This window comes from Motacilla alba, chromosome Z, assembly GCF_015832195.1.
Source record: "Motacilla alba alba isolate MOTALB_02 chromosome Z, Motacilla_alba_V1.0_pri, whole genome shotgun sequence".
In the NCBI taxonomy this organism is placed as follows: domain Eukaryota; kingdom Metazoa; phylum Chordata; class Aves; order Passeriformes; family Motacillidae; genus Motacilla; species Motacilla alba.
The window spans coordinates 75,149,717-75,175,594 of NC_052046.1; the positions used below are offsets into that span (position 1 = coordinate 75,149,717).

Sequence of the window (25,878 nt, forward strand, 5' to 3'; positions counted from 1 at the left end):
TGCAAGCACTGTAGTTAACTTTATTGATCATTACTGAAAAGGAGTTAGTAGAGGTTAAGTGCCAAGAGGCAGCTGTTCCTTCAGGTGCCCTGGCTCTGTCACAGACCCAAAACACTGTTCAGCCTCTTGCTGGGGCTCCCTCGAGGGCCTGGGTGCAGCTTGTTTTCCACAAGGACACGTTTTGTTCGTACTGTGCCTGGCTTCAGCCCTTCTCCCTAACGGCAGCTTCTCAGGAGAAGTCAGCACAGGAGCTGAAATGCAGCTCAGCTCCCTCCAGGGTAAGATCTCCACGCCTGAACCCTTCTAGGGCTGGAGTGTTAAAGCACAGATAACAGCAGAGCAGATTAGGTTAAATTACAAACTGTTTTTGATACAAAAACATAAAATATCCCCTATTAGCATCAAGAAGGCATCCAAGTTTTAATACTCTCGTTATAAAATTGTACCAGCATTTTTACTGAAAACAATATAGATCTTGTATATATTTAGTTTTGGTTCCGCTCTCGACAAGCAGTTGTGTGGCTGCTACCAAACCCCAACTGCAGTTTGATGAACCTCAGTACAAATCACATGCATCACAAATACATAAATAGATCTAAACGACCCGGTATAAAAAATACATCCTATGCAAGAACCTCAGGTATACTAAAAATCCCAGAACGGTTTGGGTTGGAAGGGACCTCAAAGAGTCCCAACCCCACCTGCCACGGGCAGGGACACCTTCCACTAGAATCAAAATTCAGACTTAATACATCTGTTCTCCCTGAAAGCAAAGGTGGCTACTAAAATGTGACAAAAGCAGTAGACAGGAGCAGAGAAAATACTGCAGAATTCTTGTCTGACTTATTGCTACATGTAGATCACATCAAGAGTAATCTGTTTTTTCCTAATCCTTGAAAGGTCAAATCGTGTATGGAATTCTGGACAGAGTAAAGAAAAAAAGCACTTTTTATAAAAATAGCATCCATTTAAGTTAGATAAATCCTTATAAATACAAGAAAGGAAACAGTTACACTATAAAAGATTAATTGAGAGCATATGTTCCTGAAGCACCAGCATCACATCCCCAGGTTAAGGACCTCCGTGAGGAGTTTATCCACACAGCCGCAGCGTTCCCCTGTGCTGCCAGAGCTGCAGGCCTGGGCTCTGGACCCCTGAACCCCAAACAGCTGTGGGCCAGCCCTGCTCCAGTGCTTGGCTCTTGCAGGGATCACACAGAACCCCAGCAGCGTTAGGAACGCACTGGTGTGAGGGTGAGAGGCAAGATCCCACGACTTGGAGTCACACTGCACCTACCAAGTGCTGCAGCCGTGTGAGAGTAACAAAACCTGCACTCTTCTGCACCTGTATGAAGCGTCAGCTTTCAGAACCTCATGACACAAGCTGACTCTTTTGTGGTAGAGTAAGCAGAGAGGATCTCAGGGGCATTAAAAAAACAGTTTGAAAAGCTATTAAAACATACAAGGTTTAGAAACTTTAACATTTTTTTTGTGTTTGCAGCGTTACAACTTTGGTGTTCAGATCTAGCAAATCAGGATATGCGTGTAATCAGCCTCATCAAGACAGGCGCTCTATGATGAAGAATACTAATTCCATTTTCAGGGGCAGAGCTGCAGGATCTGACATTCCACCGTGAATCACAGGAATCAGAGCATCGTCCAAGTCGTTCAGGTAGCTCTGTGGAAGAAGGTGCCCTCCAGATCCTGCTAAGTATTCAACCTAGGAGGGAAAAACACTGATTTAATTAACACTTCTTGTATTAAAAGGACTATGCAAAACGTGCTGTATCACAATAAAGGAATATTTCAGCTACCATGAATTGAGAAACTGATGACTAGGACAGCTTCTTCCCCAAATGTCATCCTCAGCCTGGATCTTGGGTAGGGCAAAGCTCCAAACATCCACGGAGAGATCCAAGGTATTTACAAGGGAAGGCACCTCAGTGGAAATGGAGTGTGTGCACTAAAAGTTGAAAGCTTACCATGTCTGAGTCAATGGAAACTCTGAGTCCTATCTTATTCATCCCGTTACTTTTCAAGGTCTTAAGGTGAGGGCAAAGGGCAGTGCTGCAGGCAATGGCAATCTCTTTTGCAAACTGGTGAGGAACAGCACTGGAGAGTTCACGATCCTTTACAAAATGGTAAACCTGAGATCAGAGACAGGGAAGGGCAGTCAGCAGCCTGGTACATCCCAAAGTCAGGCAAAAGAGTAGCTCAGGATCACATGACACCACACAGGGCAAGCTTTGGTGCTTGTCTGCTGGCAAAGCACCCAAGTATTTCATCCACACAATCAAAACACTTCAGGAACCATGGGAATGCCTGCACTGGGCATTTACAGAGCTGTCACTGCCAACAGACTTGAGTCTTTTTTCAGAGGAGAAAAATTACAAGTGTGTAAAGTCACCAAGCAGCTGCAGAGAACAAGAATTTCTGCCTGGCAGCATGGCTGCACATAAAATCAGCTCATTTTAATAGCATCACATTACCACTTAAATATTCAAAAAGTAACAAAAAAGGCTCAGGAACAACGTAATTCACTAACTTCAGTGCACTTCATGACTTTTCCCTCTCTTTCCAAGTCTCTGTATTGTGGTGCTTTTTCACTCCGAGTTCCTTCCATTGATTTTCCATCCACTGGGCTTAAAATCCTATGGAAAACAGTAGTGTGATTAGTAATTTAAACAACATAGTTTAGGTACAGTAACTTCTATGAAGTAATATTTGCCCATCCTTTAGGGCTATTTAAATGCCTTTACAACAAAATGCAATACAGGACTTGCACTATGAAAACAGGGATGGTACAGAAGGAAACATCCTAATCAGGGAACTAAAGGCATTAACAGAAACCCAATCTTGCAGGTGTAAGACACTCTAAACCACCTTCGGTATCAAGCACTTTCTGCCACAAGAACACTTCAGATTAATTTCAAGGAACTGAAGGGAGGTATCTGAGCACTGGGAGCAAGAGTTCTCTCAGATGTCTGGCTTTGGTAGCACATTTACCCTTTGTTTGTTTTCTCCTCGTTTTCTACCCAGCAAATATCCACGTATTCCTTCACGTCCCCTGCATCCACTTTTCCACAGGTTATCCTGAAGTCCTCCTTGTCTCTTAGTGCCTGACGTAGGCCTTCCATGGTTTCTCGTGTTATCTGTACCATTAGCCCATCTAGAAGAAAACCAGTTGAAATTCCACATTATCCACAGGAAAAGCAGCACAGCTTCTCACAGAATCTTGGCTTAAGCTCCACTGAGGCCAACCCCCTCCTACAGCTAATCAAGAAATGCACAGAGGCACTCCATGCCCCACCTACAGCACTAAATGTTACATGAAAGAGGAAGAAAACCTATTTTGTCGACAGAACTCAAACGAAAATACCCTTTTAAAGTTAATTTTTGAAATTTCTTTTGCATATATGTGCCATTATATGTATTTCAGCAATTAGGCAATGAAAATAGTTCCATAAAGGAAAGACCTGCACTGATTAAACCGAGTTTAAATTTGAATGTTTTAAAACAAGCAGGTGAACTATCATGTATTTTTATGCAGCATTTCTTTGCACACATAATTTAAAAACCTGAAAAGAAATGTTTAGTTTACTGAAGCAAAAAGACCTTGCACAAGAGTGGTGCTATTTTTTTTTTTTCTTTTTAAATCTCTTAAGAGGAGAACAGAACAAAATTCTTACCTTCAACTATACTGGATTTAGCTAAAAATCCTGAAGATGTTTTTAAGGCTCCATTAAACACCACAAAACTTGCACCTGTAACTAGACAAAGTAGGAAGGAAGTCAGCACCACTTTGTGTCCCTCCAGCAGTCATAACTGATACTAAACCTGCAATCCTCCTAAAACACAATTTAATGTGACTCCAGAGATGCATTCTCCATGCAGCCTAACACTGAACTTTCATTTCTGCTCCAGAAATGTGATTTTTTTTTTTCTCCCCCAGACCTCTTACCTTTCCTGGGCTGCCCCGTGGCACTGATGGCCTGAGTGTGATAGAGGCCCTGCTTGCTCTGCACACACACCAGGTGAGAGTCTGCCTCGGTGTTGAAGCTGGCTCCAATGCTGATTACATGTTCATTAGAGGAACTGATCACCTTCATCACCTGCCGACACACAAAGTTTGTCATTACACTGATGAATCTCACCAAGAGGGGGTTTTTTGGCTGTTGCTTGTTTGGGTTTTTTATTTTTTTTTAAATTACTAAGCAAAACATCATAATCAGGAGATCTGCAAAAGAGAATGTTTGAAAATACATGCTGAAGGATTTTCAGTACCTAACAGCTATCCCAAACCTCTACTCCTCATTATCCACCTTCTGTATCACAGAAGGAAGCGCGTGCTCAGGTGATTGCACGCCCCTCCCACTACACATTTAGGTCAGTATAAAGTTCAGAGGGGGTTTTTTTCAAAGAGCTGATGGTAGAGCTGTGACTGGTGTTATACAAAAAAAGGAAGACTAAAGCAGCTTGGATTAGAAAGCTAAGCTACTCACCTCACTGTGCTTCCTCAGAGGTATTTTAATGCAGCTTCTACCCATCTCCACATGGACAAACAGGTTGTCTATGGTATGCAAAGTATACTGGTAATTTCTAAGGTCCTATAACAGACAAAGCATTTATGTTAGCAGACAATTAAGTATTGTTTTCTTACCTTCATCACTTAGATGAAGGTACTCTACATACATCTGTAGGACTTCCAAAAAATAGTAGTGTTTAGAGTGGCTGAGGACTTAGGGGTCCCTTTCTGCCCACCAGGTGTATGTGACAGGCATCTCAGTGAATGTATTAATAAATCCAGAGCACTGACAAATTAGCTCTGTTAACTCTATTAGCTCTATGGCTACTTCATTCACATTAGAATCCCAGTGATTTAGGGAGAGAAAAACTTCACCATCCTCCCTCTCTGACAGAATTCTAAGTGTGGAAGCCACCACCTAGATGAGTTTGTTTGCAGGCTCACAGCCTGTCCTCTACAGCTCCAACTTGCTGATTTGCAGATTGAATAGTGCACCGTTTCTTATCCTTCTCTGTGACAGAAGTAATCTCCCATCACTCACCCACTCTGCAAAATTCTGTTTATTTCCAAAACAACAACATTAGGTCTGAAATGGTCTCATTTGCTTTTACTCCAGCTGGAAAAAAAAAAATATAAGGAGGCTCTTTTCACCAGCTGAGCCAGGCAATTCAGTGCCTTCCTCCATCAGCACAGCTGCACCAAGAAGGGTATCTACAAAACACCTCAATGCACTAAGGTTTCCATGGGACTAAGGATGTAAATCACAGGGGCCCTTTGCCTCAGCCTCTTGTGTGGGGACGGGCTCTGCATGATCTCTAACCGAGCATTTGCATCACAGGAGCCAAGGCAGCCCCCAGAAAACACCCTGCAGCCATGCAGAGACTGAAACCCCTGCAAGGAGCACATACTGCCCCTGCCTGCCTCAGGCTGACACAGCCACGAAGGGGGACCCGAGTAACTCAGATCCACCGGGAAAGGAGCTCCACAGAAACCCCACCCAGCAGCAGCACAGCAGGAAGGCTGCCCAAAGCCTGAGGGTGCAGCTGCACAGGGGCACTGGCACAGCACCAGGGAGGCTGGTGGTGGATTCCAGTGGGAGGCTCCTACAGGAGGAGGAAACTGTTCTTTGATGGGGCTCCTCCTCCAGCTGATCCCTTACCCAGTGATCTGCACACCTGTGCTGGCAAAAAGGAAAAAGGGGCAAAGACTGCAGTTTCATCTAGGCTGCAATGGTCTCCAGGCCCAGGAGAGGATGTAGTGATCGCCCAAAGGAGACCTGTTCTGCTTTCCATGGCCCTGCCCTGAATGCTGGGATGGAAAGTGCTGGAAGTTCTGTCTCAGTATCAGAAGAGGATGGTTACTGGTTGTCACCATGACATTTTTATGAAAATCCTTTGCCAGGATTTTCTTCTCCTGAGGAGCCTCAGGAAAGAAATGCAAACAATAACTCTCTGCTGCTGTGGAATGCCACAGGTGCATCTGGGATTAGTCCATGGGAAGTGTTTCTAATTAATAACCCATTAAAGATCCAGCTGGGTCAGACGCTCTGAGAGTCACGAGCTTTTGTCATCATTCCATTCTATTCCTTTCCAGCCTTCTGATGAATCCTTTCTCTCTATTCTTTTAGTATAGCATTTTTAATATAATATAAATCATAATATAATAGATCAGCCTTCTGAAACATGGAGTCAAGATTCTCCTCTCTTCCTTGTCCTGGGACCCAGGAACACAGTCACAACTGGTCAGGAACACAGGCTCACTGCAATCTGAAATCCAATCATTGGGGTAACAGAGGGAAAGCTCCCACAGGACATGCCATGAATTCCAGATTTATGATTTCGCCAGAAGCTCCTTCACAAAAGACAGCCAAGCTGAACAAGTGCAGCAAGGTTTTCCTGACAAAGCAACTAGTACTGCAGTTAGTCCCCAGCATCTGCCTGTCAAGTGTTTCTTCACATTCAAAACTGTCAGATTGAAGACCAGAATCCCTTCACCACAATGATGCTCAGAGGACAGAAATACACCTGAACAACGATGACTGCCAGCATCAGTGCAAATGCCAACACCTCCCTCACTCATTAAAAGCCTTTTTTCACTACCAGAACTAATGCATAACAGCGCAAGGTGAAACTAACTGCCTTTTTAACTCTCTCACCAGTTTTAAGTCAGGTATGAAGAACAATAACGTTTGCCCTGTTTTCAAGATTCAGAATTTGTTATGGGGATATTTTATGTAATTTTGATTACAACAGGAAGGGCAGGTAATAAAGCATTACTCACAACAAGCAGATTCATAATCGTGTGTCCAATGTCTCCGAAGAGTGGCTTCCTGTGCCTGACACTCACCAAAGGAGTTGGATAGGCTAGGAAGAAAAAGGTCATATTTACCTACCAACAACTCTAAAAATTGCCATTCCAAGTACTTCTACAGTTTTTCTCAGCTATAAGCTGTCTCTAAATCTCAGTATCAGACCGGCCAAAGGAAGCAGAGCCCCTCTCTGATTCTCAGCCACTGTGTGGCTCTCCCCCCACTCACAGTCACAGCTGACAAAATTGGTTAAAAAAGCCAAACACAGCAAGTGGTTTGGTAAGAGAAAGAATAACAACAAAGCAGCTGCCCCCCCTGTCACCACACAGACAGGATCTGGCTGCAGAGGTCCACTGTGGGCTGCAGAAGTCCATGAACAGGTGACAGGTACATGTTTATTTGTTGGACAACACCCAGCTTTACAGAGACAGGGCAGCTCAGAGGCGTTTTAAAAGATTTCATCCCATTGCCAGTCTCGTTAAAGGGTGAGACACAAGAGATGTAAAGCTCAACGCCCTCCTATCAGTAACCAACTTATTTCCAGGTTACAATACCTTATAAATGTTTTTCAGCCCATCAGCTGTAGCCACACAATGCTGCTAATACTTCTAACACCAACCACCTATGATTTCACCCCACGCGGTCTTGCTACAGTGCACCTTTGAAACTACAGCCATCTTTGGAACCTTGTTTCTAGTTCAATCTCTCTCTCAACAAGGTCATCTCTACTCCACGGCTTTGCTAAGTCAGCACACCGTGTCTCAGAGTTTGCACGCAGATGTACAAGGCTCTGTGAGCTTCCTGTCAGGTTTGGAGAATCCCTCACAAATCTGTTTCTCGTATTTATGGACCTGCAGCTTCCACAGTGGTGGGCCACAGCCTTTTTACATGCCTAGATGTTTCCAATGTATTAATAAGTTATCCTTTTAGGTAATCAGTACCTTTATTCAGTTTATGAAGCAGTAATATTTTGCCAATACACCAAACTCAAATAATTTAATTGTAATAACCATTTTATCAGAGTCGTAAACTGGGCTTGTGAGCATCCCTTCAAACCTTTCTCCTACAGCCAAATAAAAAGATATTTATATTTTACTGTCAGTTTTCTCATCTAGTAAGAGAGAAAAAAATCAAAGAAGACTATCAGAAGAACACTCCCAGGTGGCTCCACATGTTTGGCTTATACAAGTGTAACATAAAATACTGCAAAGGTGATTTTAAAACAGCTTGCTTGTCTAAAAACTACTTGTATTTCCCAAAGGGAGCTTTTACATTTATGCAGCTACTGACACCCTTAAAACTTACCCCCATATTCTGCCCCCAGTCTCAGCATCAAACGGATTGGAAACACTTTTGCCCAGGGTATTTCCAGCTTATGGATAAGAATGCCACAAAGAAAAGGGTTATCTGGTAGAACTTGATCATCAAGTTTCTGAAAAGTTGGTGCAACAAACAGGAATCCTCCATGCTCTTTGTTGCCGAGAAAGTTTTCTGTGAAAGTAATGTTCTCCATGTTTTTTATGAACTTCCCTGTAGAAAGAGGAATGGAGGGTGTTTAGAGACCTGGGCCACCCACGCCTCCGTGGCAAGAGAACTGCTCTGAGCAGCGAGCTCTGACTGACCTGCCAGCCCACCCTTCCCCTCACACCCTCCTGAAGCCTGTCAGGTACCTGAACACACTGAGTATGAGCCCTGCACTTCACCACCAAATGAACCTGACCATGAAACTAAGCTTCTCCAGACAAGTGCCCAAAGTCCTAAACACATCAGTGGGCGAGTTCTGATCAACAGAGCTAAAATATTTACATTTATCAGCACTGTACTTCTACAAATGAAGTGCCAGGTGGCCTAAAAACCATAGACTCAGGGCTCATACCCACAATGTGACTAAACAACAAAAAAACCTGCAGACAGGATGTTTACAGAAGTAAATGAAACAAATATAAATCCATTTGTTTCTGTTATGTAGAACTCTAGTCTAACACTGCGAGCTCTTTCAACAGAATCATTAGAGAAATAATTCAAGAAAAATTACCTATCAACTTTTAGGTTTTAAAGATCAGCAGGAAAATTCTACACAGGAAAAAGACATTAAAATGACACACCTTTCACTGCATCTTTATAGATGTCAAGAAACAATTTGAATATTTCACTAGGGAAAACATCTTCCTCTGGCAAACGCTGCAACAGAATGACAATTTCTGCCTGACCCAAACCATGCAGTCCATTTGTTGAGAAGCACCAGCACTTTTCTGAGGAATCTTTAAAAAGATAAGATACCACAGTAATGCTGTTTTACAGACAGAAGAAAAAAAAAAAAAAAAGTCTTGATGTAATGGAAAAGAAAATGTGCAATACTTACATGTTATTAGCTTCACATTGACAAGCAAGTTTGCATTTAGAATAAAAGTCAATGGATTAGGACCTCCTTCCCCAAGCAGCGAGGTGACCTTTTGGTGAAATGGATGTTCCTCCACCAGAAGATCTAAATAAACTGACACATGATTTAGTTCAAAATACCAGCTGATGACCCAAACCAAGAATCAGTTCACTTTATGACACAGTCATCCCATCCTCCTACCCTGGTGCTTATTCCCAAGATTTGAATAGCTACAGATCAACCAGGGAACAGCTTACCCCAAGATTCAAGGAACACAGAGAACTGGAGCAGCAGCTTCTAAGAAAGGTGCAGACCAGGGCTGCCATTCCTTTGGAAATCCCTGACTGAAGGTGTGCTGACTCCTCATCCACACCCTGAATCTGCCAGGTACCTCTGATGAGCACAGCCACCACCACCATGCCATTAGGTGGTGACCCATTCTCCTCATAACATACTGATCTTGTTAAAAGTGCACAGTCCTTACCCAACAATCCAGTACGCAACAAGTAAACTGCATGAGAACTGCATCAAAATACAAGGTTTTGAGTCTGTATTTACAAATCTGGGATAGTGGAAGGTGTGGGTGACAGGCACTGGATGAGCTTTAATGTCCCTTCCAATACAATTCTAGGATTCTATGAGTAAATATCAACAATCTTCTCCAGGTGTCAGCAGATTTTACCTTTCCCTGTTTCACCCAGTGCAAGCAGAAGTGGGGGCAGCTGGTCACCATCAGGAAGAAGGCTGATGTCTCGTCGCACCCAGTTCTCAACCCCACACAGGGCTCTGTAGCTGGAGGCAGCGACAGGCACAGCCCGTGTGCTCTGCCCCACTGAACTGGGACTGCTCTCCTCTGCTGCTGCAGGGCAACTCTCCTCAGGCCCCAGGCTGACACATCTGTTACTAGGTGTCACCTCACTCTGGCCCGGCGTGGCCTGCTGTGCCCCATCTGAGGGAACAGAAGGATGCAGTTCCTCCGTTCTCGTCATCTTATCAATTTCTTCCTTCAGTTTTTGGTTTACACCAGCTACCAGGTCATCTTCCTCCGGGTTTGCAGCCTGTGAAGAAGAAATAACAACAACAACAAAAAAAATCTACACTGTCTCATAACCAGCTAAACTTTCATTATTAGTATTCTAGAGGCAAAAGCAGAACGAAATCTGTCACAAAATTTGGGAATAAATTTCTTCTTATAAGAAGGAACCCATCAAATCTCTCCTGGATACTCCTCTTTTTTTTTTCTTTTTTTTTTTTCTTTTTTTTTTTGTTGTTTTTTGTTGGTTTTTTGTTTGTTTGTTTTTGTTTTTTGTTTTTTTTGATTTTTTTTGTTTTGGTTTTGTTTTGGTTTTTTGTTTTACATGGGTGAAGATGCATAGTTAATATATCTGTTTGGAAACACAAACTGGATCAGCAGCTGTGCACTGCAAACATTTCTACACTATTTCTACTATTCTACTAATAGCTGAATGTAGCTTTGCTCATTCTGATTAATTTCTAGCTTGGAGTCCAACCCACACTGCTCCCCCAGCAAGACAGGTGTGACAAGCCATGAACACAGGCACGCTGGGATGTCAGCTGTCATAAAAAATGAAATTCAAAAACCCAACCCCTCTAGACCCCTCCAGTAAAAACAGAGATGCACTTTATCCTTCTTTAGCCTTGCATCCTGTATCCAGAGGGAAGACTTTGTCCGTGCAACAAGAAAAAACCTGGCAACTCTATGCTTGCACTGCAGCAGTTCTCCTGGTGTCCCATCAGCTTCCAGCAAATCCTCCACTTAACAAACATGCTGCCACAAAATAAAAAAACCCCACCAACTCCAAAGGGAGGACTCCACAAAAACACAGACGAAAACAAGGCTAAATTGGCTAATAACAGCCTTCTTCCCTGAATCTGCCTGTGGGTGTTCCACACCACTTGGCATTTCTGCCCTTCACACGCCCTGTGGCAGCACTTCCAGGATTTTGTGTTGCCTTTGCTTTGGAGCTGCACTGGGCTGGCTTTGTCTGAGCTTCTGAGGCTGCACAGGAGAACCACCAACTAACTGCCTCCCGCTCACTTTGCCCATGCTGCTTTTAGTTTGAGACACTGCTCATCATCTGCAAGTGCAGACATCCTGCTCTTTCCCCAGAATGAGACAGGCTGTATTTTTTGTTTACTCCAACTCTTTTTATTTGATTACTAAAGTTCTTCATGAGTATAACCTGATTTAAATGCTATACACCTGTTAAACGCTCAGATCCTCTATACACAAATAATAATGATCTGGGTTTTTTAAGCTTTAACAATATATTTTAAAAACTCTTGAGTGCTGTGAGAATCGTGGAATTTAAGGTATTACTTCAGACAGTGCTTCAGTGCTATGTTTTATCCTAAAAAGGCTTCACCTGAGGAACCTTCCTAAGTCTTTCCTCAGAAAACTTACACCTCTTCTGTGGACTTTTTTTTTTTTTTAAGTGCAGTTCATTCACTAGTGTGCATGTGACTCATGATTAGAAAAACAATCCCCCTCTCAGCTCAGTATTAGTTCACACTAAAAGCAATACACAGATTTATTGCACCCAATAATGTGGCACCCTATAATTGCAGGGTGCTAAGCAAGTTGGTTAGTCTAATCCAGCAGGGAAACTGATGGGTGATATTTTATATATATATATTTAAATATATATATATTAAATATATATATATATGAATTTATATATATGTGTATATATATATATGTATATACACATAAACTGATTGATTATATAATATATTTTATAATATAATATAGCAGGCCACTGGAAATCAAAAGGAACAACCACAAGCTTTTGCTGTAAGCATGTATGCTTATATGACAGCCTTAAGAACTGTGTCTGAGGTCACCTTCACAAAAGTGGTCCACCAAATACTGTGTACTGAAAAGCTGCTTTAGCAATTTTTCAGCCACACCAGTTTTGAAGTTCACAGACACCTCAAACCAAAGAAGGTTTTCCTTTGAACACTTGGCTCGGTTTTACTCAAATTGAAAATTACTACAATATTTTCCAATCCAAGGACTTCAGAGGCGCTGCCAAAAGGATTGTGCCAGGTTCCAAAGGCTGTGACTCAGCAGCCAGGGTGTGTAAGGCTCCCATCCCTGGCCAGCAAAGGTCTCCCAGCAGGTAATTCATGCAGGTGAACCATCCCAACTCCTACTGCAGGCGTCTCGGGCAGGTCTGCGTTCTCTGGGCTGGAGTCCTGCGACCTCTTTGCTCCTGAGGACAGCTTTGCTGTGTCTGCCACCTCCCCGTTTGGCAGAATACCATCTGCAAACCAAACCCTCTTCTGCTCTCTGGGGCACAGCCCTGCGACAGTGAGAACAACAACTCCGTATTATCGCGAGTTACAGCCACTGCAGCAGCTGAGAGGGACAGGAATGAAGCCCCCTCTCCCCACCACACGTACAGAGAACGTCTGCTCACTGGGACAAAGCACAGGGTGACACTGGCCAGCCTCCAGTCAGGCAATGTAACCTCTCACTGGCAGAGGAAGCTGCCCTGCCACAGTTAAATCTATCAATTCGTATTACAGAAGGCTACTTCCTCAGCCATAACAATGAAATGCATATCACAAGTAAAATATGGAGTACACTCTAAAAGGAGTTGATTTATTGTTTTGTTTAACAATGTGTTTTCTTTGAAGAGGGTCAGATGTTTAATAAAAGTGGAACAAAGACACTAGTTTGCCACTAATCATTTGTATTTACACAGGGAATGAAGCTTTGCTTCTCCCTTGTAACTTCTCCCTGAACAGCTACTTTTGTTTTTACTCTAAGACCAGCAGTCCAACACCGGCCAGAGATCTCCCTAGAGATGTAAAAATTATACAATGAACAGCTACACAAAAAGATTTACAATGTAAACAGAGAGGGCAATGACAACAGTAACATCCACTTTTCATAAATGGAGATTTAGGACCGGCTGGGGCCTGGCACGGAAACTGGGAAGTGAAAGTGTTTCCATTCCGAACGTTCCTGTTTCACACAAAAAACACCCGCTATAAATCCCACACGCGATAAGCAGCTCTTTCCAAAGAGGCTCTCAAAGTGGTAGATGTGTGTTACATTGAGGATCTGTACCTTCAGGGCCGGGTTGTTTAAGTGCTGAGACAGGCGGCAGCGCAGACGGTGAAGGAGAGCTGGCACCCCCGGCTACCTGGGCCTCCTCTACAGGTGGAACAGCAGAGGAACGCTCAGAGGAGACACTGGAATTGGGGACAGGACCAGTTGGACTCATCATCCTTTCAAATGCCTGTGCTAAAATAACGTGGTTAGTTTTTAAGATCTCACAATTGATTCCATTTCATTTGCAGAGCAGCGGGTGGGTGGGGTTTTTCTGGCAGAGGCAATGCCCAGTTTGTGATCTAGCTGTGAAAAACAAACTGTCAAAACTGTAGTGCGGAATAAAATTCAGATTGATTTTCTACCTGCATAACTGCCTCACTTCCCATGAGATAAAGAGACCTCCCCTTGTCCTCCTTGCAGTGACTACACCACTGCGACCCCCGGCCCGTGGGGCAAACACGTGTCACATCTGCCAGGCTGAACTCCTCTCAGGTGCCTATTAAACATCTGACATGTTTTCTCCTTGTTATTTACATACCCACCAACAGGACCTCAGCTGTTTCTCCTGGTGTTTTCATAAGCATCCATGGTCGGCTTCCAGTTAAGGAAAGGTTATCTGATGAGTCATTTAGTGCAGCCCTGGTAAGTGACTTTAAAAACACCAGGACAGGAAGCAACATAAAGTGGGCAAACATGTGAGAACAAGCACGGACGTGGCCTTTAAACACGCTCAGGGCTGCTGTGGAGGGAGGATAACTTCTGCTAGATTCCAGATGACTCAAACTGTATTCTTTTGTAACTTTCTATTTAGTGCTGTGGAGTCAAAAGCTACTTTTTATTTTTAATTAAAAAGCCAATCAACTTGAGACTCAAAGTTCAAAATAAGAACTGGAATCCAAGTAAGGAACAATTGTTCTCTTTATCCTCCGTCTCAGAAATAGGAAAGCCTATACCAATTAAAGTAATTAAGCTCCCCAAAAAGAATAAAGGTGAAAGAGACGGTTCAATGATTACTGCAGTTACTCAAAAAAAACCTCTTTACCTTTATTAATATCATCATAACAGCCAGTGCAGACTCTTGCTTCCTTCTCCATGTATTGCAGTTTGCATTTTCGTTTGCAACAGCTACCACAAAAAACCTGAATCAGGAAAGGATTGCATTAAATATTACTGGCACAGCAAATAAATAGGAAAGCACACTTGCTTCGTTGTAAACCATCTGCAGCCTTGCATTCAAGCCTGTATCTCAATCCCTGACAAAGAAACCCTCAGGAAAAAAAAAGAACAACAAAAACAAAACCCAGCAGAAAGCAGCAACAGGGAGGACACAGCTGAAATCATGATAAAATTCTTCTCTGGAGGGATGAAAAGAATTTCAGGTTCCTAAATTCCTAAATTTCAGGCTCCTACCTACCCCAAATTCTTCTCAACCCTACGTGTGATCCTGCCCTAAGTATTTTACATCAGCCAACAGTGCCAGGGCCAAGGATGGAGGCGCAGAGCTGGGACTTGCTCTGGTGTTTGGGACCATCTCTGCAGCCCTGTGTGCTCACCACGGCTCTCGGGAAGCTGCCACCAGCCTGCCAGGCACTCGAGGCTGCCTCTCCAGCCTGGCACAGCCCGGAGCTCCCTGCTGCAGCTGCTGGGGCAGGCTGCCTCACAGGCTGGGGCTGCTGAGTGGCTCTCCTGCTCGCTCAGCAAGAACAAGCAGTGCTGCCTGCATGGGACAAGCTCCCTTCAGACAAGTATTTGCAGAGAACGCTGCTTTGGAAGAACAGAATATGCTCTTCTTATTCCAACAGGGTATACATCCTGTCTGTTCTGAAGCAGAAACAGGGGGGAAAGTGTGTCTCATTAGCCTGGACAACATCTACACAATCCCGTTCAAAGAACTCTGTCTTTAGAATAGCTGGTGTTTTGCAAGAGTTGCCATAAATATCTGCAGCTTTTGTCACTTTCCCCTTATGTTCTTTGAAGGATGATCTGCAAGATTTTTAACGAGTCACACCATTTTTAGCTATATGCAGAGTCTGGACCCTTCACAAAAGGTCTTCAGAAACTCCTAAAGATGTTCTCTACTCCTACACCCAGTGCAGAAAAACACAGTGGATCAAGGCGGGGGGAGAGGGAGGAGGGAAATCCCAAACAGGAGTGGCACAGGAAGAAAGAAAGTTACTACAATGAACTCCTCCAGGCAGGAAAAGTCACTGCAAGAGCAGTGATTGATCAGTGTAATACGAGCTAAAAAAAGGAACTATTCCAGCTGCTTCTGGATTAGTGCCACAGGTAATCCACCTCAACAGGAAACACGCACGCTCAGTACACGCGTTAAGAATGTAATTGATGAGGATTAATTGCTAATCAGTTATAATCCACTTCAGGACTTCAGGTGCCAAGCGGCACAACCCTCAGCAAGGAGGATCCTCCTCATACCCTGGGTGACACCGGGGCCTGCAGGGGGTTGCAGGAGGATTAATCCTGATGCACCTGAGAGGCGACGCAAACTCAGGGGCAGGAGAAAGGGGGTGAGCAGATGAGTGGGTCCTGCTTGAACCAGGAAGAAGAAAGGTACCACAGCAAGAGGCAAACACCTGCACGGTGGAACTGCAAAGCTGCTTGGCCTTGTGAGGGCTGCAGAGGGGAGAGAAAACAGGGACCACTAACGTCACACCTCCCTCGGCCACAGATGCCAGAGTCCACAAGTGTTGCTATGTTCATTGATCAAAAAAAGAGGTATGGGAATCCATACAATTGTCTTCTAGAACAGTCCACAGAGGACAGCTGTGACTTCCAAACAGTTTTCCCTTCATTCCCAAATGGCTGAAAACATAACAAACAATGGCTTCAAGAGGAATGTCTGATTTGGGATTCTTTTAAGACAAAAGAAGTTGCTACTAAAAAGACAGAAAGTCTTACGAGGCAGAAGGTTGGGCTGCACATTCAGAAAAGCTGTAATTGCACAGCACTCCCGTATCTGTAGGGTTCAGACTACCCATGCTGCCTTCACCCCCTCTCCTAATAAAGAGACACTGTGATGCTCCTCAGTGACACTGCTGCTCTGCCACGAGCCCCTCAGCTGACACACTCACAGCTGCCACCAGCACTGTGCACTGAAGGGGCTCCCATGCCCATCTCTAGACAAGGGGTGACAACCTCACAGCACGTGTGAAACAGGAACCCAGAGTCAGTCAGCCTTATGGCTGAAAGGGAACCCGCTCTGAAGGACTGTGCTTAAACCACCACAAAATCTCACTAGGATATTCTGGCAGTGGGTTGAAAAACTCACACCTACATTTTAGTTCACACTGGCTGCAGCTGAGTAAATGAGCATCATGCTTTGAACACGCAGTGCTAGAGGAGAGGTGAGAAGAAAAACGACCGTGCCTCTCCAGGTGGTGCTTAACACTGGGGAGGCAAAGATTTGGTGCTGGCACTGGTCTTTGCTGTGTCTCCTCATCCTCAGAGCTTACAGAGCAACACTGAACAGTGAGGTCACTAGTATCCCTAGCATTTCCATTTATGCACTAGTGCAAGCCACAGTAGATCACAAGGGAATTCTGAACTGAGTATCAGTTTTGGAATCACTTACTCTTGGCAGAAGACCTCGGTCTGAAAAAAAACTCTGCAATTACTCACTTTGTTGGTGAACCACATACTTTTCCCCCCAAGTTCCTCAGAAAGTGATACATCTAAACACACTGGAGGACAGATTTAGACCATAAATCCTTTTGCACTGGTACTGCTGCTACAGCTCCTGAAAAAACGCAATCCCTTCAGGTTCACGGGCAGTGCTCTACAGTTATAATAACCAGTAAAACCACTGGGTTCTCATCACCACCACCTCAATGTTTTAGAACAGAAATATTTAAGCTAAAAGCTCAGTAACGGGCTGATTCAATACGATTATGATGAAGTAGTCCATCATCTCATCTCCCCTCCTCGATGCAAAGCACACCAACCTAGCCAGTAATGGCAGATAAGAACATACTTTGTACTTCTCCTTAATCACAATTTTCACAAAAAAGGTCATGTGTTTCTCAATTAACATCAGTCTTTTCCAACTGCCTTTAGGTTCCCATGGAGGGAAAATAAAACCTGGTCTTTTTTAAATGAAGCACTTTGAGCCTAGAAAACTTCTGTCAATATTCCTTCCCTTCTCCATCTGGGTTATGCCTGAATCAGAATGCCCTTTTCCCGTGGCAGCACAGGACCCCTCCCCAGGAACTCACCTTCCCACAGGCCCGGCAGTGGTGCCGTCTCTTTGTGAAGGTGAACTTGGCCTGGCAGTTCATGCAGTTGGGTGCCTCTGAGTCTGGGACCCACAGGGGCTGCTTCCACGACAGAGCTGCAGGAGCTTTGCGTGGCTCAGCACTTTCAGATGTCTGACTGGCTCCAGCCTCAGAGCTGCCTTCCTCAGGGTCAGGTTTACCAACATCTACGCTGGCGGTTGAGAGGGGAGCTTCTGGGCTAACAGAACTGGATTCCTGGTTTCCTCTTTCAAGTTCATTTGTTCTATTCAGTTGTTTCTGACCAGCAGCTCCTTGGGAAAGGTCGAGCAACTGCTTTGGTCTTGCACCTTTAATGCAAACATCAGAAGCCAGAGCTCCACCGCCACTCTCAGTCATGCCCTGACTTTGAGACATGCTGACCTCTGCTGCAGCTTCCACTTCACTGTCAGGAATAGATGCCTGAAGGTTACTGTTAATGCTCGTTATCTCCTCCAGTTTTGTTTGCATAAGCTCTTCCTTGACCTCTGTGAAATCCAGGTTGTTTAGATCTGTTAAACTCCCTCTATCTGCATCAGCTTCCACCAAGTTACCATCGTTGTCTGAAGACTTCAACTCACTGGACTGCAGACTTTGTCCATACAAGAAATCATCAAGCTCAGCGTCGCTTATTAGAATATCACTTTTAACAGCACTCTCCTCAACAGTAAAGTCAGACATAACAGAGCTCATGCTCTCATCATAAAAAGTGTCTACACCAACAGCATATGGCTCAGCTCCAAGGTCCAGAAAAGCAGAAGCAAAAGCTTTGACTTGCTGGGAATCACTATCATCAATGACATTCTCAGCAGTGTATTTCTCTCCACCTCTGCTTTCTTCTGCAATACTTTCACTGATTTCAGCTACATCTTCTCGCTCATGCCAGCTAGTACTTTCACAGGATTCCCTGCCAGGGAGATGAGTTTTGGACTCTCCAGCATGAACAGTTACAGTATCACCAATAGCCTCCGCCACTGCATTTTGAGGTAGAGGATTAACCTTTTCTTCTGTTACAGCTAATGAACCACACACGGACACAGGAAGGGAAAGACAAGACACAGATGTCTGGACATCCTCAGCTGACATGCACGAACTGGAAACTCTGCTTGGTGTTTCACTGCTACTAAGTTCCTCACTACCTACATTCTCTTCTGGGCCTTTCTTCTCCAATTCTACTTCAGCTCCTCCTTGACACGAGGAGCCTGGTAAGACACAATTTCCAGGTATTGCTGCATTGCTGCTGTGCAGGGGATGCCTCTTTGGCAGATCTGAAGGCATGGAACCAGCATGACTCCCATCGTTTGGCTCTACCTTTCCTACGGCATCTCCTCCGTACACTTCTTTGCTTGCTGCAGAGCACACACTGTCGCCTCGTGTTTCCAAGGGCAACTTTCCACAGGCTTCCTCATCTTTGGGACCACGTGCATTCCAACTCTGGGATGCCACAGCGACACATTCAGCATCCAGGGCAGCAGTTTGTCCAGGGTGGTCGAGTACTTCATTGCACATTACAGGTTCTCTCCTGTGTTGATCACCACACAGACCCAGGACTGCTCCTGCAGCGTAACTCTCTGGTTTTAAAGCCAAATTATTAATTTGTCCTGTTGTAAGATGCCCTGAGTCTTCAAACACTGAGTCCCCATCCCTCAGCTGTGTGCTGGCAGCCCCGCTGCAGCCAGGTGAAGCCACACCAACAGGAACGGGGACACAAGACATGCCACAGCCAGCAGAGCCCTGGCTGCCCCGCAACTCATCCGGAGCCCCTTCTGCAGCAGCCACTGAGGAGATCAAATTTGCTGTGTCACTGATAAGATCACACACAGGCACGCCACACCTGCCCAGGCTCAGAGCCTGCACTTCGTTCAGGGAACCACTGTCCACAGTGGACAAGAGGTCGGGTCCAGCAACACCCTTCTCTTTGGGTGGCGAGAAGCTGAGCACGTCGCCCGTGCCTGCAGGGGCACGGAGAGAGCTCTCCTCCGGGGCAGGACATCCAGCAGGATCCTCTGGCAGCCCTGGCGTGGGGTGTGCATGCTCTAAGCAATCCAGGGCTGAAGGGAGCTTTGAGTCGTATGGATTTTGAGGTGTTCTGAAGCACTCACATTCATCTATTTTAAGCAAGAAGAGATCAAAAGCAAAGTTTATAAGACTCCTGTCTTTCCAGAGAGTACTCCCTCTCAACCCCATCTACTCATCAATACAAGCTTTTACTTAGCAGATGCTACTTTCAAACTCCATGGTAACAGTCATTTGACCGTGTACTTCCACTAAAAAGGCAGTGCAGAAACCAACCTGTATTCTGCTCAAATTCATCAAGCAGTTTGTCCAAGTCACAGACTGCAGCTTTAAAGTAACTGTCCATTCTAGCCACAGTTCCAGTGAAGCTTCAGCCTTCTTAAACCTACAAAGAAAAACACAGCTTTTAATCCAAAGCATTTTTTTGTTCACAAAGGCCAAGTGTTTGTTTTAGACAGCAGCTTATATGAGGTGGTATTTTATTTTTATGAATACTTTGTGCTCTCTCCATGTAAACAAAACCTAAGCACAAACAGGGCTGCAGCCTCTAAGTACTCTGGATATGCTCAGTGTACTCAGCATTAGGAACAACACATCCCCAAATTTACTTCAAACTGCAGAATTGAGGCTACTTATCAAAAAAACAAAAACAAAAACAAAAACCCAAAAAAACCCCCCAGAAAACCCACATCTGCTATGGCATTCAATGTCAGCATGTTTAAAACCAGAAGGAGCATTAGGGTCTTCTAGTCTGACCCCATAAACATTTTATGCCACACAGCTCAGAGGCAAAAAACAAAGTAGGCCATTATTACCTTTCAACATAACAGAACTGTGTAAATAATAATAATAACAATTAAAAATGTAACATGGTAATTGAGCTCATAATTTCTGCTCTACTCAAACGACACAAACAACTACACTTCTGAGACCCCAAGAACATAAAACTCTTATTACAGACTTACCAGGTCATCAGAAAGCTATTTATTTATCAATCACGTTCACACTTTAAGGCAACGTGTGGCTCAAATAGAGGCTTGCAAAAGCGTTGAGAAAGGTGAAATAAATATGCAGTAACGCAGTACTTTGTGCCCATATGTAAGCCAAAAATGTGAAAAATGCATATTACATGTGTTATGTTAGGAAGTTATACTATATTAATCTTTTTCAGCAGTGTGTTAAATATAGTTTTAGGCTATAACATAAGATAAAAACAGAAACAGTGCGATGCAAGATACTTTTTCTAAGTAGCTCAATAAATCCTTCACACAGAGATAACAGGAACAAGACACCCAAATCCCTGAGAGAAGAATTACTGCCACCTTATTGGGAAGAGCCAGACCTGGTGGGGACGGAGATGGCTGATTTACGAGATGAGGGGGGAAAGTGGACAATAACCAGAAAACACCCTTTGTTTGGAAAGAACTGTTGAGTCATGTATGAGATATATGAATGTGCAACAGGCTGTTGCTTGTAAGGGTTAATCCTTTGCCATGCTTTCAAGAGGAAAGCATTTTTACTCTTAACTCTGTTTTTTTATTGTCCTAACTCTGATAGTCCAAATTCTCATTGCTCTAATTTGTGTTACTATTTTTATAACCATTTTAGTGGCACAATTAAACGTCTATATCATATATTATATAATTAAACTTTAATTACAGATTAAAACTTTTACAGTTTCAAGCCGAATGATCGGCGTTCCTCACAAGAAATGAACAACCTGAATATGCCACTGTTAGGATATCTGTGGCCGGTGGTCGGTCACAGGCAAGGTCTCCAGGCTGCAGTCTCTGACTGCTGTCTGGAGGGCTGGAAGAGCAGCAAGCACAGACACAGCGCCCCTTCTCCCCACCCATCTGCACCCAGCTCCTTCCTGCGGCAATCACGGCCTCCCGGCAAGGGGCATGCAACGACATCAACTGGAAGTTGTTTCAATTAAGAGCCTTACACGATTAACAGCTTTCGGTGATTCACTGAGGGACACCAAAGTGCAGATGCTGTCCCTCAGGCACGTATCCGCGGGCAGTCGATACTCAGATGGACCGCATAAACAAGAAATATTGAAGGGTTTTGAGAAAACCGGGGCGTCAGAGGATGCGTGATGCTGGTTTGTGCCCTCTGTAGGTATTTATTATACAGCCCCACCACTTATCACAGCTACCAGCAACAACAGAAGCTGGCAAATAACAGGAACCTTCCCCATCCGAAAGAAATACAGACGAGAGGCCGAGTGATTATTTCATCTTCACCTTCATCTTGTACTTGAAAAGGCCTAGGGAATATTCACCGTGTTGCACTCTTGAGAGGCACACAAACAAATACTGATTGAAGCACAAGGGCACTATTAGATGACAAGGCTATTTTTAGATTATAATGCTAATTAGAAGGGTGCGTTGATGCTGTACAGCGTTGGCCCACTAAACCCTCCAGAAAAAGGAAGAACTCAATGAAAAGAGCTGTAGAACTAAAACCACATGCCAATATTTACATCTATTTAATACAGATTAACTCACCTCTACAGAGAGCCCACAAAACCATCATACCTCAGTCTACTAACCCAGCATTGTTGCTTTGTTTAGTTAAATCTGTTTTTTATATAAAATGATTGCTTGACTTGGTAAAGTATTTTGAATAACTAACCTAACCTTGAAAAACTAGCACATGCATTATTCCTACTTTCCTTACGCTCTCCTCAAGCCTTTCCTAGGTTTTCATCTTTCTACAACAGACCTACAAGCAAAAAACCTGAAACCCACACCAAAATCAAAACCCCCAAGACAGGGCAGACCAGCAGCAGTACCCCCCTGTCCCTCTTGCACCTCTCTGTCCTGACTCCACGTGTCTGCATCACCAAAGAACTGTAAAACCCTTCTAGTTTCTCATGTTCCAAACCCTCTCTCAGCAAGAGGAACGAGTTTTGTTTTCTGCTGCCTGGATTTGCCTGCAGCCTGTCCCAGTGTTTACATTATTGGATTAGAAGGCATGAAAAAGCTCTGGTGACACATTTTTATTAAATGGCTGCTTGCTTCCCTGAGTGAAGGTCGGAAGGAACATGGGCTCCAGCAAACTGCATTTCTTCTGACCATATTCTTTTAACAAAAGGCTTACACTATATTCTAACTATCAGAAACCAGGAGCACCACCACTGCAGATGTTTTTTAGGCAGACACAAACTCTTGTTTTCTGATTTTGTTTTTTAGAGCTCTGAATACAGTCACGACACACTCTCTAAACTGGTTCACAGATTTGTTAAAAATAAACATTATGCTTATAACTTTATCTGAGGCAATGAGTCCCTAACAGTGCAAGGAGACATACAACTTTGGGCTCTCACCAGCTCCATTTTATAGACTTTATAAAAAACTTTTAAGCGATATTTAAATCACTGTCTGTTAAAGACTATATTGTTTCAGATAAAGATAGATTAAATATTTATGTGAGAGGAGACTTGCAGGTAAAATAGCAGTCTGTCTCTGCTATGGGAAAATGGGAAATATAATAACCAAATATAAATATAAATGGGAAAATAATAACCAAAGCACAAAAGTGCACACTGGAACACGTCACTTCTCCAGCTAAACCTCTGCTGTGAGTCTAAACAGGCTCATCTTACACCTCCAGCACACGGTCTGACACGCTCCCAACACAGCACCACGCAGAGCTCAGAAACAGAGGCAGCAGTTCCACCCCGTTACAAGTGTTAGCTATTAACTGTGGAACGCAAATCCTGTGATCTCCATGACTGCACTGACCGCGGGTGCGGCAGGGCGTTTAAAAACACTTCACAGCCTCCAAGGCTTCCTCCAAACCCCTCATGAATTACTTATCCCTCCTAACAGGCACGTGTTCCAGAGCTCAAACCCACCATTCCCCTGGGGAATCTCTCAACACGCTCTGATTTAAGGGAGAAGATAACACAGGGCTGCTGGGATACCGGGTGGCCAACTTACAGCATGGACTGCCAGGGCTTTTTTTCCAGACACACTCTGCAAACGGAGGCAGTGACCAGCTCTCAGTGGTGATAACCTGAAAAACAGAACGCACAGGTTAATTATTAGCAGCTAACCAACTCAAGGTCTGAAGACAAGCTACTTGTTGATGTCTGAGACCCCCTGAAAAGCACTCCGTGCAGCACTCACACACAGACAGCACCAGACATGCAGCTGGCTGCAGCTAATCCCCACTGCAGAGGCCAGGCCTGCTTTTACACCAACCACACCACAGCAGCCCAAGCTGGGGTTTGGAGGCAAAGAAGCACACAAGCAGGGCCACAGTCCCCTCTGTCGGAGCCCCGGGCATCTCTCTGCCCTTCCTGGATGGGCCGGGCCCTGGCCGGGGGTCAGAGACCCTGGCGTGCAGCCACAGACCCCCGAGGCTTTGAGTGTGGCCATGGAACCAGCTGCCAACCTCACATGAAGAATTGAATGTCACACAGGTTTAGAGAGCACAGCAGCAATGATCACAGGGTGAGGGAACAGTGTGAGGATTCTGTACGTGGGGGTTTGGGACTTTGCTGAGGCTCCAAGGGGAGGAATCAGGGCGGGCCCTGCCCTTCTTCCTTCTTCTTCCTGGCCCCCATGGTTTGGGGGATGCTGGCGCTTCCAGACTGGTCTGGAGTGGACAGTCACTGTCTGGCACAGGTGACAGCTCTGGGAACAGAACTGTACATACAGCACACGTAGTTTTTAGTGTCACAGACAGCAGCAGCCCCGTGGGAGGGCAGCGTGCCCCTGGCTGAGCTGCTGAGCAGATCGCGGCAGGCCAGGCAGAAAATGTTCAGATAACAATTAATGAACAGCCCTGAGAACTGCAGCCCAAGAGTCCTGACTCCTTAACAGCCGGGCTGGGAAAAGGACTTTCAACACATCTGGGGGTCACCCTGGAAGCAGCGACTCCCAGACCCTGCAGAGGGATGACCCCAGGATGACCACCACCTCAACCGCAGTGTTTTTGCTCGCGGGTTGCGTTGCTCCAGCTGCACCACGGCGTTTAATGATCAGATTCAGCCCGAGCAGAATGCTGAACTAAGGACTGCGGGAGGGGGGCTGAAATGCTTTTCCCACCTCACCACCCCAGCAGCTGCCCCAGGCAGAGCGAAGCCTGCGGTGTGAACACGAGCACGAGGCACCAGGTTGACAGTGGAACACTCATGGAGCACAGCGTGCCCCTTCTCCCTCACTGAGGGGGATGGTTTTTGTCTTTTCTTTTACATGTTCCCAGTGCCTTTAGCACACATTCCTGTAATTCTTTAGGCCTAATATCTTAACATAATCTCGGTATTCTGCTAAGCCAAAAGACTCAACTCCTACAAGCCTCAGGAAACCTTACACCATCTTGAGAAACCAAGACGCCCTCTCAAACACATCCTGTAAACTTGCACCTGTCTAAGAAAAAATGCTTTAAAATAAAAAAAAAAAAAATCACTCTATTTGTTTTAACCTCTCATTGAAACGTCTTTGTTAAATATACTAATTTACAGAATCTATACCATAATATAGTCTATAAATCTATACTATAATACAGTCAAAATCTATAAACCATTGCACACTCCATCTACTTGGTATATTCCAACGTGACAAACTGTAACGCCATAAAAATCCTTGTTAAACACCAAAATAAAAACCATTTTATCCCTTACCCCTGTCTAACTCTTAATTCTAAGATCAAGGAAAAGGCATCAAGGGCACTGAAGGAATTAACTAGCAGCTGTTTACCCCTCCCTAACACCATACAACCACACGTAGGCCTGAAGCCCTAAAGACAAAAAGCTTAAGGGAACAGTTGCCCACAGATCAGCAATCAACCTGATGGAGAAGCTCAGCACAACTGAAGAAACACTGCATGAAAAATTTAAATAGAAACAGACATTATTCTCGCTGAGCAGAACAAATAATCGTGCGAACCAAAAGCTGGGGCGGCTGCTGCCACGGCAAGTTCAGCAGCTGAATCGTGGGGTGAACAAAAAGCTGCAGAAGTTTTCACACATATATGGACAAGCTCGTTACAGGACACACCGCAACGGATTGTCTTGTTTGGAGAACACCATCCCGTCAGTTAAACACAAACTCTTCAGAAGGACAGAAGTCCACCAGCAGCGTGGACATTGCCACCCTCGCAGCTCCACCCCGCATCACCTCCAGCTAACGAGGATTTCTTCCATTCGTCCACCCACAAAACCCTGAACTGCGAGCAGCACTGCTCGCACCACCCAGAGAACCACAGAATGCCTGAATTACGGGGCTGGAGGGCTCCTCTGGAGCTGCCTGTCTCATGTCTCACACAGGGACACTCCAGGGCTCTG

The 25,878-nt window shown here is 44.6% G+C and overlaps 2 protein-coding genes across 5 annotated transcripts in view; both read right to left on the reverse strand.

Moving 5' to 3' along the window:
* The window catches only part of ZFYVE16 (zinc finger FYVE-type containing 16), a 26,668-nt gene continuing 790 nt past the window's right edge, over nt 1-25,878 (reverse strand). For 2 of the 4 annotated variants that reach the window (XM_038125450.1, XM_038125451.1), the window contains exons 2-19: nt 23,528-23,603; nt 19,854-19,962; nt 17,526-19,669; nt 14,339-14,435; nt 13,312-13,488; nt 12,390-12,538; nt 9,895-10,270; nt 9,195-9,326; nt 8,938-9,093; nt 8,138-8,362; nt 6,805-6,887; nt 4,502-4,606; nt 3,961-4,111; nt 3,689-3,769; nt 3,006-3,168; nt 2,545-2,650; nt 1,982-2,146; nt 1-1,719 (exon numbers count right to left, since the gene is read on the reverse strand). In XM_038125450.1, the coding sequence (XP_037981378.1) occupies nt 1,558-1,719; nt 1,982-2,146; nt 2,545-2,650; nt 3,006-3,168; nt 3,689-3,769; nt 3,961-4,111; nt 4,502-4,606; nt 6,805-6,887; nt 8,138-8,362; nt 8,938-9,093; nt 9,195-9,326; nt 9,895-10,270; nt 12,390-12,538; nt 13,312-13,488; nt 14,339-14,435; nt 17,526-19,669; nt 19,854-19,923 (4,542 nt within the window). In that variant the 5' untranslated portion in view covers nt 19,924-19,962; nt 23,528-23,603 and the 3' untranslated portion in view covers nt 1-1,557. The remainder of the gene's footprint in view (nt 1,720-1,981; nt 2,147-2,544; nt 2,651-3,005; nt 3,169-3,688; nt 3,770-3,960; nt 4,112-4,501; nt 4,607-6,804; nt 6,888-8,137; nt 8,363-8,937; nt 9,094-9,194; nt 9,327-9,894; nt 10,271-12,389; nt 12,539-13,311; nt 13,489-14,338; nt 14,436-17,525; nt 19,670-19,853; nt 19,963-23,527; nt 23,604-25,878) is intronic. The other 2 variants (XM_038125453.1, XM_038125452.1) reach the window with 2 other exon arrangements.
* CCDC125 (coiled-coil domain containing 125) overlaps nt 23,590-25,878 on the reverse strand; it is a 15,028-nt gene continuing 12,739 nt past the window's right edge. Inside the window, exon 13 of the mRNA XM_038125600.1 lies at nt 23,590-23,603. Coding sequence (XP_037981528.1) covers nt 23,590-23,603 — 14 coding nt within the window. The remainder of the gene's footprint in view (nt 23,604-25,878) is intronic.